This window comes from Lampetra fluviatilis, chromosome 11 (genome assembly GCF_964198595.1).
Source record: "Lampetra fluviatilis chromosome 11, kcLamFluv1.1, whole genome shotgun sequence".
Classification (NCBI taxonomy): domain Eukaryota; kingdom Metazoa; phylum Chordata; class Hyperoartia; order Petromyzontiformes; family Petromyzontidae; genus Lampetra; species Lampetra fluviatilis.
The window spans coordinates 6,353,707-6,370,508 of NC_136285.1; the positions used below are offsets into that span (position 1 = coordinate 6,353,707).

At 44.8% G+C, this 16,802-nt stretch overlaps 2 protein-coding genes across 2 annotated transcripts in view; one reads left to right on the forward strand and one right to left on the reverse strand.

The window, feature by feature from the left end:
* Window positions 1–10,176, reverse strand: part of IMMP2L (inner mitochondrial membrane peptidase subunit 2) — a 382,842-nt gene extending 372,666 nt beyond the window's left edge. Inside the window, exon 1 of the mRNA XM_078860849.1 lies at window positions 10,114–10,176. Coding sequence (XP_078716975.1) covers window positions 10,114–10,176 — 63 coding nt within the window. The remainder of the gene's footprint in view (window positions 1–10,113) is intronic.
* LOC144934745 (protein kinase C delta type-like) overlaps window positions 291–16,802 on the forward strand; it is a 28,862-nt gene continuing 12,350 nt past the window's right edge. The window contains exons 1-10 of the mRNA XM_078860850.1: window positions 291–396; window positions 1,461–1,516; window positions 7,983–8,133; window positions 8,771–8,802; window positions 10,072–10,157; window positions 11,212–11,341; window positions 12,497–12,603; window positions 13,292–13,364; window positions 14,180–14,370; window positions 15,455–15,628. Coding sequence (XP_078716976.1) covers window positions 1,465–1,516; window positions 7,983–8,133; window positions 8,771–8,802; window positions 10,072–10,157; window positions 11,212–11,341; window positions 12,497–12,603; window positions 13,292–13,364; window positions 14,180–14,370; window positions 15,455–15,628 — 996 coding nt within the window. The 5' untranslated portion in view covers window positions 291–396; window positions 1,461–1,464. The remainder of the gene's footprint in view (window positions 397–1,460; window positions 1,517–7,982; window positions 8,134–8,770; window positions 8,803–10,071; window positions 10,158–11,211; window positions 11,342–12,496; window positions 12,604–13,291; window positions 13,365–14,179; window positions 14,371–15,454; window positions 15,629–16,802) is intronic.

Genomic DNA, 16,802 nt, shown 5'->3' on the forward strand with positions numbered 1-16,802 from the left:
ATCGATGCCATTTCCCCATTCAGGGTTGTGGAAATCAGAACCAATTTTGAGGCGGTCAATAGTAGGGAGACCAGGAATGCATGGGACATCGGGGACACTTGGGTTTGTCCAATTTCCACCATTGGGTTGGAGCAGGGAGATACTTTAACTTCATTTATACAGTATATAGTGCTGTTCAATATACAACACGTTGAGTCTGTGGCACAGGATGTTGCTCAAGAGTGGCTTCCTCGCGGAAGCCCAAAATGCGGTAGTGGGGATATCTCTGTCAAAAGCCAGCAGTAATCGTGGTGAGGTCCACGTGCACACAACTCGGTCTCTCGCTATCGGGGAGAAGATCGGCAGCGCACCCCGAGCAGCTGGTCTGCCAGGCTGCACGCAATCACACCTACGCAGGTACGTGTGAACTTGCAGCCATTGAGACTCAAGGTGGAATGACCTGTCAAGTTTGGTTGAAAGTTTAAGATTTATATTCTTTGATGACACGGACAACATTTCATGTTTGAACAAAAAAAAAAACATGGCACGACATTGTTATTTGTAACTTTTCACAAAATGTATTTATTTTAAAAGGGTAATTATTATGTTAAAATAACCTTTTTATTGACAGTTGTTTTAACATGATACATTCGGTCTTTTGCCGTTAATTCTGATTAAACCTGCTGCTTCCTCATCGCTCACCTACTTTTGTACTTGTCAGTAATGTTTGTGCCTTGTGCATCATGGCAAGCTACGTAATTATGCTTCACAATCCAAACAACACGCGTCTGCTGATGGATGTATAGGAGCGTGCCTGGGTATTGATAGCGGCAGGTTTACAGATGGGCAGCGGATTGGTATTCTTGTTTTGCCTGATGAATGACTGAACGATGATTTATGAGTTATCAATGATTAATGGTGATTTATGTCGGGGTTATTATTCAAAGACTGACGGTTGAATAACAGCTTATATATTTCTGATGTCCGGTTCATGACTGATACGTAACTCATTGACAAATTAACCTTTTGCAATAGATTACATATTGATTATTGATATGAATGCGGTAAATGGGTGCGGAACTTTACATTTATTCCTCACACCACTAAAGGTGGAAGGGGCTCCATTAAAGAGGGAGCATTAGAGAGCCCCTCTCAATGGTGCTTTGGGTCTAATTCTACACGCTGACCAGACGTTTGTTTGGTAGAGGTGGGAGAACATACACTTTACCCCACCGCACGTGACCTGCCAACCGACGAACTGTTGCCCTCAATGATGCAGCTGGGTGGACAGGCAGGGAGAAATAGAACTCTGCACCGTTATTTCAACTGCTGCGCTGGGAGATAAAACAAGTAACCTCTGGATTGCAAGTTCAGTATGCCAACTATTACACCACGGCAACATCCCTGATTGATATATAAAAGGCTAATAAATTGCTTCCTAAATAGATTCTAATGATGATGATTGTTATTGGTCCACACAGGTGAATGATGGATCTTCTCAATAATAAACATTCCCAAGTCCAATGCCCCAATGCAGGTAGGAGAAAGAGTCTGTTTCACCAAGGCAGCTCACAAATCCCACTCCAGCACCTCATCCACTTTACAGTGCAGTCAAATCAATTGCTTGACATATAACCAGCCTTGGAGCTTATTTCACCATTTGCAACAGAATCGTAGATTTTGAAGCCTTGAGGAAAGAGGCCGTTACTCAATTGTCATTGTTTAGCTGCAGGTTATCTTTATGTATCTGATTGTGACCCTGACACCATTCATGCCAATTCTGTAGAGTTCCCGTCATGAATGCATTCGCTTAATCGTCGCATCAATTACAAAGTGCAAATGAAAACACACTGACATCATTTGTTTCGTAATGCTCCACAATCAGTGCTTCTTAACCTTCACTGCAGCCTTGCACCCCTTTTTTATCATCGTTAAAACATTTATAATGTCAATAAATACATAGATTTAATGAAAGAAAGTAGTTGTAAATCTTGACTGAAAGCTTTCGTAACTGCAGGAATTAATATTCTTTGGGTCGTTCGGTAAAGTCACGTAGATAGAAAAATTATAATAAAAATATCACGACGTTTCGATCGCAACACAAGCAATCGTCATCAGGTGAATTATGGTGTACAGTGCTGTCTCCAACTCTGATTTTATCCACTCAATCCCTCTGGCCTTCCTAGTTAGGTGCTACAAAGAAGGGCCAATTGCCAAAACGTCACTCATTATGGGTATATTTTGCCTTTGAAGGGCACGGTGTTATTTAAAAAAAATTCGAGGTTTGTGTTAATTGTGCTTGTACACCACTGCCAGCTCAGGGTCACCAAACAATGTGTATGTGCACATGGATGTTCAGAGGCGAAGCTAAGCCTTTGTCTGCATGGGCACGGTGCCATCCTCATCCCCACAGCGATGCCGGGAGACGCCGCACCAAAACATTTGGGCCACTGCTTGTTTCGTTTCCATGCTGAATTAAAATGATCTTGTTCGTCGTGTCTCCTGTCCAACCTGTGTAGAATTTCCCCCCCCACTGTTCTGCACAGGCCACCGCCTCTGGTGTTGGCATTCCCAACAGTGAGTCAGTCGCTACACGTTGCGTTTGCTCAGTTACAATGCTATACCTTACCACCCTCAAGTGATTGGGGCTGCGGGCAAGTCGACACATCGCGAACACACTTTTGTGCGGTTTCTTTTTCCGCTGCGATAACAATTTCGCATTCACATCTGGCTCGGTGAATGTGCGGGACTGCCTTTTCCACTACGATATCACTTCCCAAATATTGTTTTACTATACCTGAAGAATCATACATTCAGTAAGTCATTTGTATGACCGTCATCTCGTTGCAACTATTGAGCCCAGGGAAACAATAACAGCTACACTCACATGGCACATTTAATTTGTTATCAATGTCATTAAGTCACAGATTCTCCCTGCTTAACTGAGCCTGTGGCATTTGTTAATGCCTATTGTAGACGCTAAGCCAATAGCGTAGAGTAACTACTGAATATTAGCTATCAGAGTGGGACAATGCAGTATATTCGGGAGAATGACATTAATGGGTCTTTATCATCCACTTTAATGAGGAAGAAACAGTGGTGATATCCCACGCCATTAGTGGTGGAGGTTGTTTGAAAGCCCCCGACAAAACCCACTGCAGCAATCACTGGACTATCCACCATCACACACTGGAGAGCAGGAATGCTGTGAACTTTACCGCTTCCCTTAAACATTCTGGATATAAATCGTTGAGTGTTTAACATGCAAAAAAGCGGTGTTCACGCTGCGGTTAATACGTGCACGTTATATAACTGGCACGTGCTTGATAAAGCTTCCTATTATTGGTCACGACCGACGTGCCTGCTCTCTCCCACTTCACTTCTGCCGAGGCCACCCTTCCCGAATGAGTCGATTTATCACTTCTACAACGACCTCTTCAGCTAAGGAAATGAAAAATTACCATGCGAACAGAAGTCGCCTCGTGTACGAATCTTTGCTTCATTCCATATGCGCAGCATGAGCAGTGACAGCACTGAGACAAATACAGTAAAACAAAAAATCCACTTCTTCATTTCGATCCAAGATTAAAAACCCCATACATTAAAATGTTTTATTTCTGTCTGGATGACTTCATGCACAAATGAAAACCGTGTATAAAATGTATTTTAATATTTGAAAAGGGGATGAAATCAGCATCTGTCTTAAGACATTAACGTTTAATTATAGCCCATCGATTGATTTATTTTCTGGTTTAATATTTATCCACAAACACTTTTCTGGATATGGTTCAAGCAAGTTCTTACCCGCCCCTACTGAACATTTGTGAAAAATTACTTTATAGCTCATCAGGTTCCTCCAGTATAAACAAATATTCAGATTCTAAAGTTCCATATTACCTTGCACCACTTCTAAAATGTGCAATGATATATCTACACCATTCTGACTTTTTTAAATTATGAAAAATAAGTTATGGTAATTCATGATCTCCATGACTAGATTTGTCCCAGCTGTTTGGAAAAGATTTTTCAACTTCACCAGTATGGCCAAAAGTGCTCGTAGACTTTAGCGCACATTACAAAGCAGTAGGATTCAGTTGACAAAGCTACAGAAATCTATCCACTCACTGGTAAGTCTTCTAACGTGTTATAATGACGACGTACAAAAAGGAACATAAATGCAACACATTACTCTGAAGAGCAAAAAAAAATCCATCCTCCTAAACCTACGTTTGACCTTGCAAAACACTGTCAATCATTTCAATAGCAGCCCGAGCCAAATCTGACGTAAGGTGCCCCGTGAAAAATCCATGGGCTGATAACGGTCCTTTTCCCATCAGGCCATCATCGCCACCTGTGAATACGTGTATTAATGTGCACTGCTTGCCTGTTCAATAGTGCTTGCGCCACAGCCTCTGTGATGCATGCACCCCATTAAAGATGCAGCTCTATGTTTCAAGGTCACGGTTGAAGCACATTGGCAGGCTCTGGGCCAATGCTAAGAGGACATTTATTGCAAAACTGCCGCATTTAATCACCCGTGCAGTTTCTAAATTATTTGCCATTTAAATCTCTCGTCACGTGCAGGAAAAAAAAATTCAGTTACATCTGGAACTTCCAACTTCATCTTTTCAACTCTCGTATATGCTTCCACGCGGTAACGGCGAGGTCAGGGATGAGACGAGAGCCGGGGTTTGTGAAATTATTTCTGCCAGGTTTATGTTTTCCATACATTTTAGTGCAGGCGTGAGCATCGAAAGACGAGAAATAGGCGCGCCTTCGTTAAGCGCAGACTCAATTAGCAACACGTGAACATGTCCACGTAATTAACAGAACAACCGACACTGTACTCAAGAAGCTGTCAATCCAATATTTTAATTGGGCCTCGAATAAACACATTGTTTGTTGATACTGTATATTCTTGGGTCTTTCGGTAAAGCCACGTAGATAGATCAAATTATACTGCTTTGGCAATGTCACCTATGAGTCAAGTGTGCTTACACCCACTTGCAAATATTACTGGTAGGAACCTCCTGGTTACACCAGCCCACAGGGGATTATTGTGTCCGTCCGTCCGTCGTGAATCAAAAAATTAGAGGGGAGGGGCTGGGTGGGGAGGGGCTGGTGGGGAGGGTGGGGCTGGGTGGAGGGTGGGACGGGTGGGGCTGGGTGGGGAGGGGCTGGTCACCCCGTGGTGCCCTTATAAAACTCAACATTTAACCTACTCACGCCGGCTTGTGCCCGCCCTCACAGTCGGGCATATTTGCGGAATACACCACGCCGCCGTTGACCCTGGCCATTGACCGAGCAACCCAACGTTCCTACCAGCTCCCTCCGCAGGAATGTGTTCTACTACATCTGCAGTAATCAAGCTGGGACTTCAAGAGTAACAGAAACGGTGGTTACAAACGAACTATGTTTCAAAGTAGTACGTTGCCAATCTTCCACAGGATCTGTAAAACCACACTTATTTCGACATTGGCATGGTGAGCTGTGTGGTAATTTCAATAGAAAGTGCTGTCGTGTAATGGTTTTATCACGTAAAACTTTATTGGATGGGACAAGCCAGGTAAACAGACGTAATAATTTTCTGGGCAAATAAATCAGTAGCGACTGACTGACGTATGCATTGGGGAATGCATCGTACATCACTTGCGCATACTTTGGTCAACTACCTGAAGAATAAGTTCAACTTGTAACACGCACAGCATGTGCTTACGATTGAAGAGGAAACGACTCGGAGGCACGAGGAACCACAGACAAGCGGGAAAGGCAGCCAGATGTTGAGGCGACCACGATTGCCCACACTCTGTGCCCGTCCGCCCTCCCCCACTATATATCAAGGTGTTTCGAGCCGATTAATGATCGTTTACATGTGGGAGGAAACGGAAGCACCTCGATGCACAGGGGAAGGGAGTTTCACAACATTTGTGGGCGATCCACCAACGCTTGCCTCCACTGTGTTGGACTACTGGCATGTGCCCACGCTGCACGGCTTATATACAGACAAATATCATTCACATGCTGAGAAGCGACTGCTGAAAATCCTCGAAGAGGAATTGTCAAAATTTCATGCTGAATTGCCAAGTAAGGGGTGTATTTTTCCTGCATGCGTAAGTGACCTCAATGTGCTGTCGTGGAATGCATGGGGTTCAAGAAAATTTTTATATCATTTTGTGACTTTACCGAAAGAATCAAGAATATGGCTCAATCCCGTTAAAACATTGTACGTGTCACGTGTTCAGTGGCTGGGAACGTCCACGATGACACGGTAGCAGTGCTTTCAGTTTAAGTCACTGGAAAGTCAACTCGAACGCAAAACGTGATTTCACCATGGCCAGATAAATTACTTTAATGCAATTTCATAGATTCTACTGGGAGAACACGAGGCCTTATTCATTTAGGCTTAACATTTCTCAACCCTAATTACCGCCCTAACAGCTGTTGTTCTGGTATTCCCCAGGTTCTTATTCCCTTAATTATACAGTTATCTTTGTAAGTAAACGTTCGCGTAGTGGAGATTATTAATCTCAGCTCGTGCTTGTGCTGGGCAAAGTGTATGAGTGAGTCATTGCGAGATGAACACAACACTGATGAACACAACACCGATGAACACAACACCGTGGCTTGCGATGCTTGAGTTCCAGCACAGAAGGGAATTAAACTTTGCGTTGCCCGAACTCTGTTGAGTTTCATTATCCCGTTAAAATTACCGCGACGCTTTGCCTAAAACATATCTGGCTTCTGGAATGCAATTACAATTGTGCCACTATGTTAAAGAGAGATACAGACCAAAATAATTGGGGGTTTTGTTGTTGTAGAGATATAACAAAGGCTGTGCATTCGGGGCTGTCTGGAATGACTCTGAAGCTTCATTATAAAATATTCAGTGTATGAGATTGTCTATTAGCGGTGCTCTGCTCGTGATGTCAATGCAGAGGTGTAGTAAAGGGTACGATAGTCATGCCATATAGACGTGTTTAATTTGTTTGACTCAATAATGAAGCTTAAAACTCTCTGTTTTTGGACAGGCTGGGATACATACAGTCTACGTACATATCAAGATAAGAGCTATTGACCTTTGTTTTGCATCTGAGTTATTACGCCAGGCTTAGTAAGGGCCATGATGTATCTGAAACACCCAAGGTCAGGCAGTGAATGGCTTCCTGTAAGGGAGTTGCTCAGTCATCTGTGAGTACCGTGCAGTAGTTTGAGTGGTTTTTTTTCCATATACTGTGCATGAAACTTCTCCAAATACTCCAGTTTCCTCCCACATAAAAAAAATACAATAACAAAACCGGTCACCAAACTTCTCCTGGGAAAAAAATATTAAGTTTATTCAACTCTGTTGACCGTGGTATCCAAGTAGAGACCTTAAAAAAAACTACCACTATGATTTCTGGGCAATGGTCCTGAGCCTACCATTCATCCACAGTCAATAAGACTGAATACGGTGTACTACTTTGTGGAGGTCAACAGTGGCCATTCAATGAAGCACCCGGCACAAATTATGGCAATCTGGAATTTCAACCACAAACTCGGGGACCGCCAACAGAGATAAGCCCCGCAACCATTGCTCAATCCCTTTTTTTACAACAGTTTTTTTTTGCTTTGTCTCTTTCCATAATTGTGCAAAATGCATCGTGTTAAGACAAATCCATTTCCATTTGGAACTCTCAGAAAGCAGTACATTGCCCTACATTAGAGAACAGCTTGTCGAGCACAACAAATTTCCTCTCGTGCATTTTAGGCGATGCCTTTCATCCCATGCCCAACGATAATCATAGGGCCCATTGTGGCACATTACAGACAACCGAAAATGTCATCGTTATTGGTCGTGGAATTTGACAAATCAAGTGCAAACCCAAAACAATCGCGATGGATATTTTTTTTTCAATAAGTGATCGGACTGAGACCATCATCACTTTAGACCATCAATTTAAAATCATGGGAGTACTGTGCCCTACTTGTTTGAGACCAGCACATCCCTGGGATTTATCCTGTAGGCAGAGGCCAAGCGGAAGGTGGCCTGGGGCTGCTGAACAGGCGTCGTGGCGCCATCAAGCAGGCTAAGGTCAAGTACGTGAAGGGTCACGCGTTCGTCACCACCTTCTTCCCACAGCCCACGTTCTGCTCCGTCTGCAAGGAGTTCGTCTGGTGCGTACGGGTCCCGGACCCACCCACTCCCTATCGCCAATCTAGCCAAGATCTACGGGGAATAATGATATTCGGTTGCCAGAATAGGGACCTGCTTGAATCTGCCGTTAAATAGCTCGTTGGCTCGTTGCGCAACATTTCTAAAGGACCTCTCCCTCTACTCGTTCTCTGCAATATTGACGATTTGGTTTATTGTTGCTGTGCTCACGCACAACCACGGATCTCGCCTTGTAAGATAGCCGGGCAACTGGTGAAACTTAAATCAAATAAACGTGAATTGTGTGGCACTCGATTCACAGTTTGGAAAGTCACAAGTTTTAATGGAAAATGGAGGTTTACTCACCCCCATCATCCTTATGGGGGTCAATATATCTATATATCTAGCTTGCATTGGGAATTCGGATTTTGCACCACTGCTGCAGGGCCATCAGTGGTTATCAGTAGCACCCAAACCTAGTTTGAGTATTTTTACCCTTTTACGCCTGGTCAAATGTTACATATGTACTGTAGGTCTATGCGGTGATTGGTAATGTTAAGTTGTGCAATCAAATGTAATGCTGTCACCTAATAAACGCTGAGGAGATCAAATCTTCCAGCTGTGGATAGATCAGAGATGATGATTATATTTTGTTTTTAGGGGCTTGAACAAGCAAGGATTTCAGTGCAAGGGTAAGTAGAATATTTTTAAAGTTCTTTATATGTTAAAAAAAACATCGACATTTTGTCCATTAGTTTTGTGTAAAGTGACTCTTTTTGAGTATCATTTATATACTTGAAATATTTAGAACCCACAAAAAACAATGCATCTTTGCAAAGTGTAGCCTGGGCATAAATAATTCAAATGTACGAGGAATAAAATAAAGCACCCCATTTATTGAGACATGAGTGATGCAGACATTAGGCTTGGTGATTTTTTTTGGGGGGGGGGGTCCTAACGTCAAAAGGCAATTTACAGTTCGTGGATAATGAGTGAATTCATAAGACGATGAATAAATGGAACAAAGCCAGCTATAATAGGCCAACAACAGTGCTTGGATCCATATATGCAATGTATATGTAAATCTAATGGCACATGCGGGTTTAAATAAAATCAATAACTAAGACTTATTGCCCAGTGCTAATCCTGGATGAAAGCCTTTTCCACGTTGTTTTTTTCTGATTGACTGCATGCCCAGTCACAATGGGCTATGCTGTTCCATGCTACTGTCACCTCTTCGTATTGCTGTCCCATAGTATTTCTATACATTCCACTACATTCACCTTTTCCAGAAACTTGTATTCCCCTCTGCTGTACATTTTTGCAACACACCACATACATTACAATCATGTTGGCAATTAATCTATATTGAAAACAACATCTATATAATATATTCTTGGTTCTTTCGGTAAAGTCACGTAGAAGGGAAATAATTATTTTATTATGAATCCCTGCAGTCACGAAAGCTTTTAATCAAAATCTATATAATAATCAGAAAAAAATCAGGTAGGGTTTTGTGTGCAGACGAAGTGAGTTAACACTTTAACTCGTCAACTACGATTTTTGTTATACTTTAAAGTGACTGACGCTACGAAAGTGCTTCTGAAAGTCACAGGCATATGAACCATTATATCTCTCTTGTGACGCCGCTGAGTTGCAGTTGCACAGTGCGAATTAAGATGTATGGGAGTGATGTTGCAGTCATGCCACTTGACTGCAAAAATGGTAGCATGTGACCATAAATTGAAAGCCTTTTGTTTACACGTAAAAAAAAACCCCTTCAAACCTCTGTCACATAGTTTATTATAAGTACCTACCTAGGTAGGAACTGGGGCATGCATGTTGGACTTATTTCGCACCGGACGCAGCCAACCGTACTAATCGGAGGTGCGGGATCATGGTAGTAGATAAGAGTCAGCTGAATGGAGAGTCCCTGTGAAGCAGTGTGACCCTGTCTGCAGAGTGCAACGCGTCGAGTCACAAGCGGTGTGTGGACAACGTACTGGCCCGGTGCACGGGGTCTGCAGACACCAACAGGCAGACGGAGGTGACAGCTTCTTCCGCATTTAAACGCACGCCACTCTTACCCCTCTTAGACGGCTGGCGTATCCGAGCCGAGCCAGCAAGAGGGGGTTATTTGCGACACGAATGGCTTTCCCCACGGGATGTCTGAAATCTGGCTCGGGTCTAAGCAGGGCCAAGGGTGAGGCTAATGACATTGTCATTGCTGGTGACGTCTTCAGCGCAGATCAGAACCAGGGTCACACCGCGCCGTCGGCATGCATCCGACTCGCTTATCGCGTGTGACGTCAGCACACGGCTCGGGTTCTGCTGTGGAAAAACAGCATGGCGCTTCGTGAGCCTCACTGGGCTGGCTGAGCATGGCCCCCGGTATGCCTCGGTGTACAGTGGAAAAGAGGAACTAGTTCCCTTGCCTATTCAAATGCTTGGATTGAAATGGAGCCACCTGTTAAACATCTCCCCTCTTCAATACCTTGGTGCCTGGGCCCCCACAGTCCGTGGGTCTTCCACCACGCAGTGACTCAAGAGCCGCGTCCTGGATGTGTTCTGGAATCTAGATGGGAACGGTGGTGGGACCTCGCAACTCATAATTTGGAGGTTGGAAGTTCAAATCTAATTAAGGAGTTGATTTAATCAATTGGGGCCATTTAAATGATCACCATTTAGTCGGAAATCGACTAAAGTAGTATTTTTGGAATTACTCACCCCTGCCATATGAATGTGGAATTTCTAACACTGACTGAGTTGTAAATGGAAGTGCCTTTCAATGCAATTTTATTGTCATTTAAAAATTTTTTTTTTATAAAAGATATCTATCAAATTATAAGCGGTCCCATGGCCTAACAAGTGTTGGTTAGTGCTTTTCTCTGTTTGTATGTACGTTGAACGTTTCCCATGCTCTACGTAGCCAACCGCGCTAATCGGAGGTGACTGTGGCCAGGTCGCTTCTGCATAAGAGCGATATAGCTCATTGGGCCTCACCTGGTAAAAAAATACAAAAATACAAAAATAAAAAAATCTTTGAGCTTTTTTATTGTTTTCGCTAAGCAAGACTCGCTCCGGGGGATGTGTCGCCACAGATCGTGCGTGAGAGCTTCAACCTGCACATGTCACACTGCTTCAAGGTGCACAGCTACCGCAGCCCCACCTTCTGCGACCACTGCGGGACACTGCTGTGGGGCTTCGCCAGGCAGGGCCTGCAATGCGAAGGTGCCGCCGTGCAGTTTCAGTTTCATTTCAGTTTCACTTATTAAGGTATAATAACCCTGTGAGCCATGCGGCTCTTGACTCGGGTGCAACCGCAACAAAACAAAAACATGAACAAGAAACATCTTAAAGTGACTACACGCAACAGAAAAATCGTGGGAAAAAACAGCGCGGTGTGCAAAAAATCCCGGTGGGATGCAAGTCAAACAATAACAACCATAAGACAATGTAGATTAAAGTTATCAGGCTAACTCTGTACTACAACAAACAAACATGGCTTAACCAAAACGTTTTCAAAATCACCAAAATAAAGCTATAAAAATAATGTAACAGTGATCATAGGAACTGTGACACAGGAGCAATAGGACACGTTCACTTGTTGCAGAGGTCCGCCGTTCGAACTGCCCCCACGGCGGCCGCCCTGGTTAATACTGCAGGCGTAGCAACTGTAAAATGTGTCGTTCGCTTCACAGCGGACGTTAGAGATCCTGCTACGTCATTCGAAATCAGTTGGCCATTGTGTGCCGGCGTCACGGTCAAAACATTTTAATTTGAAAACATCTACAAATTATCATGGGACCTCCTTTGCCAGTACCAAAATATGAGAATATGTTTTCTCCTTTTTTCTGGCAACAAAACAGGTGTTAAGATGTTAAAACACCAAACTGAAACCTTTTACAAGGAATCATGTCTGCATTAACCACAATACTTGTGGTCAGAATGTGGCATCCTCTGGTCGAACACCGTTTTGAGACTAGGCTCTGGTGTGGACCAATCAGTTTCAAAGACAAAGCATATATTATCAGAGTACGTTTTTTGTTTGCATTCTGACCACAAGTTTTCTGGTTAATGCAGACATGATTCCTTGTAAAAAGGTTTCAGTTTGGTGTTTTAACATCTTAACACCTGTTTTGTTGCCAGAAAAAAGGGAAACCCCTATTCTCATCTACAAATTTCTCCATCAGGATTACGCACATCACCCCCCCCCGACTGTGACAGACGATGTCTGTGAAACATCGCGCCTACACGATAACTTCCGCGCTATTTAGAATGGCTCTAACACCAAAGGTCTGAATTGTAAATGTCATCGTCTGCCATGACGAAACCGCGATCCTGCGATGGAATGACCGTCTTGCGCCGCGCGTGCCACCCCCACAGCCTGCGACGCGAACGTGCACCACAAGTGCAAGGGGAAGGTGGCCAACCTGTGTGGCATCTCCACAGAACGACTGGCAGAGCTGCTGCGCCAGGTGGAGGGAGGCCAGGTGAGCTGTGTGTGGAGACGAAGGGGCGGGGCGGGGGCCGGGGGGGCATACTCTCACGCAGCCTCCCAGAGTTTATTGGCATGGGGCACTCTTCTACTGTGTACTATATTTACCAATTGTGAGTTGAGCAGTCCATCTAAAGTGCCATCCGGCCGGATATTGTTGTAGATTGTATATCGATGGAAACACAAAGATGTCCCTTATGCCATTTAACAGTCTTGGGGCAAGTGCTGTTAGCGAGCACCTATGGAGGTCCATATGGCACACGAGGAGATGTGTGGCCAACACCGCATCTGGGCTGCCTTTGTCTCCCCAGGGCTGATGTTTGCACACTGCACCAGGGATGGGGAGTCGACCTAGAATTGAAAACTAATTTATTGAGAACTGCTTTTTGTGGTTAGTTTGTTGTCCTTCGCCTGCACCTCTAATTAGCACGGTTAGCTACGTACGGTGCAAAAGAAATTCAACATCCATACATACAGAACCGGTTCAGTTATTCTCCACTTTTATTGGTTGTGAGTGGAAATTGAACTTGGGTCATCAAGTTCGTAGTGAAGTGCGCAAACCGACGCTCTACCGCTCCCGGCCGATTTAAATGCACGTGCGTAAGTTACGTACAAATGCACGCGCACACAAAGCGGACAAACTGGACATCATAGAACAACTGCGCGATGCCGTCTGAATGCAGAAGGAGAAAGGTCCACCAGGAGCAGAGAGGCCGGTAGAGTCACAGCCGCCCAGCTTCAACCCCGACAATGCAGGTGCAGTCGCAAAGCAACACGATCAGTGATTGTGTGCATGATCTTCTTGGTTCTTTCGGTAAAGTCACGTAGAATGGAAATAATAAAATAATTAAAATAAAACAGATTTTTTTTTATATAATAATATAATAAACTAAAAAAATTCTATTTTTATTATTTTATTATTTCCATTGTACGTGACTTTACCGAAAGAACCAAGAAAATGAATCCCTGCAGTCACGAAAGCTTTAAATCGAAAAAAAAATGTGTGCATGATGTTTGTTTGCATGTATGAAAGTATTACATATTAATTCTAGATTAGAAGTTTTCGTGACTGCAAGGATCCATTCTCTTAGATTTTTTCCGTAAAGTTACGTAGATGAAAATATTAATAATAATAAAATGAAAATAACTACATTAAATAACGACGTTTCGGAAGAACCAAAGAGTATTATATATTACGCATTGAACGCATGTGTTTGAGACTGGCCCTCGTCATAGGAATATGGAATTTCCATCAGGGCCACCAATGGAGATGAGCACTACCCTATTGTTTATTTGATCAAAAAGATGGTTTGATTTTGACTTACGTTTGTATGTATATGTAAGTGTGTTTACATATTTATACATAATGAAATGTATTCATCCATCATTGCCCTTCCTGCTCCAAAGTATTCCGGTACAATTGTTTTTAAAACATTCAAACTGAACTGGTCTCCAGGACTCGGTGAGTCCTTGATGTCAGAGCCCTGAGCCTGCACGGTGGAGATTGCAGGTTACATGCAGCATTGTCTTGGCGCCTGCCGTCTCTCTGATGCCTTTGCTGAAATGAAAAGCTGAGAAGGTGGAGGTGGCATGGGAAGCCCCAGCACTGGATGAAGCAAAGGGACATCTGACCCCACCACAACCGGCACCGCCCCAGTCAGGGCCTGACGAGTCGACACGGCCAAGCGGAGAGAGTGCCGGAAAGTTATCGCTCGACCACTTCCACCTCGTCAAAGTGCTCGGCAAAGGCAGCTTCGGAAAGGCGAGACCAATGGCACGCACAGGACATCGCCAACACGGAACATTGCTGACGCAGTTGCGCCGATGCAGACATTGCAGAGGCTGTAGTTGGATCGACTTAGCGAATCATCGCTAAGGGGTTGTTAAAGGGAGTTAGCGCCTAAACGGGAACTCAACAGTGGTTGTGGTACAGATAGACGAGCTCCAGCTTAAGGAAAAAGTCGTTTTCTTCCAATGAGTGTTTTGACTTTGCCTCCGTCATTTTGTATCGAGCATTAAACAAGTGAGTTACAATGTTGGTTTGAAGCTTTCGTGACTGCAGGAATCCATACTCTAAAATAAAATATTATTTTAAACCTATGTGACTTTACCGAAAGAACCAAAGATGCTCAGGAGGGACCTGTTTGGGAGGTTTAACCAACTTCCTGTCTTTACAGTACATTAAATGCTACAGAAATAACAAGTTCTGCGAACCGTTAAACGTAAAAAAAAAACATTTTTAACAACAAAAACGGGACAGGTGTCACGAAGAGACGGTATGAGACGAGATGGAACTCACATCACGCCATGCCTAATAATCCCACATTTATATTTGTGGTATAGCACTCAAAATGAATTACGAGTTAAAAATAATACTTCTCACTTTATGGGCGATGTACAAAGGACTTAATGCGTCCCAATAGGCTTCATTAAAGGTAGACATTAAACAATGTTTATTCCCCCAAGGTAGCCCCCAATCATCCCTGGGTTATGATTGGATGACAGTCAGAATTAGAATCAAGTCTCAATTACGTGTCGTCGTATTCATCCTGTCTCTTTTGTTTCCTGCGTCACGTCTGTGTTGTGCTCATGCTCTTGGCCTAACTGCACCTTTGTGTAGAATTGTCACGAATCCTAAATAATGAAGGCTTGCATTCACACATTCAATGCATGTATCGCAAGCGTAATTAAAACAGATTTAGTCATGTAATGTTATTATTGCACGTCGGGAGGATGTCCATCGGTGCAATGGCTTGCTCTTTGTGACAGCCTTCTGCTAAAATAATGTTGCAAATACCAAGTGCTAGTGCAATAAGAACTGCATTATTGTGACTGAATGGTCGTAGGTGATGCTGGCGGAGCTGAAGGATCAGGGGAAGTTTTATGCCCTCAAGGCGCTCAAGAAGGAGGTGGTCCTCATGGGCGATGACGTGGAATGTACCATGGTGGAGAAACGCGTGCTGCTGATGGCCTGCGAGCACCCCTTCCTCACCCACCTCTGTGGTACATTCCAAACCAAGGTGCCCAAGGACCGCTCACTCATTGCGTGAACACAGACACACACAGGCACACACAGATACACACAGACACACACAGCCACACACAGGCACACACAGGCACGCACAGACACACAGGCACACACAGGCACGCACAGCCACACACAGACACACACAGGCACACACAGGCGCACACAGCCACACACAGACACACACAGGCACACACAGGCGCACACAGGCACACACAGACACGCACAGACACACACACAGGCACGCACAGGCACACACAGACACACACAGGCACACACACACAGACACACACAGACACACACTGGCACACACAGACACACACTGGCATATACAGGCACGCACAGGCACGCACAGGCACACACACACAGGCACGCACAGACACACACAGACACACAGGCACACACAGGTGCACACAGACACACACACATACAGGCACACACAGGCACGCACAGGCACACACAGGCGCACACAGACACACACAGGCGCACACAGGCACGCACAGACACACACATGCGCTCACAGGCACACACAGACACACACTTGCACACACAGGCACACACAGGCACACACAGACGCACACAGACACACACAGACGCACACAGGCGCACACAGGCACGCACAGACACACACATGCGCTCACAGGCACACACAGACACACACAGGCACACACAGACGCACACAGGCGCACACAGGCACGCACAGACACACACATGCGCACACAGGCACGCACAGACACACACATGCGCACACAGACACACACAGGCACACACAGGCACGCACAGACACACACAGGCACACACAGGCGCACACAGGCACGCACAGACCCATACATGCGCACACAGGCGCACACAGGCACGCACAGACACACACATGCGCACACAGGCACGCACAGACACACACATGCGCACACAGGCACACACAGGCACACACAGACACGCACAGACACACACAGGCACACACAGGCACACACAGGCGCACACAGGCACGCACAGACCCACACATGCGCACACAGGCGCACACAGGCACGCACAGACACACACATGCGCACACAGGCACGCACAGACACACACATGCGCACACAGGCACACCCAGGCACACACAGACACGCACAGACACACACAGGCACACACAGACGCACACAGACACACACAGGCACGCACAGACCCAC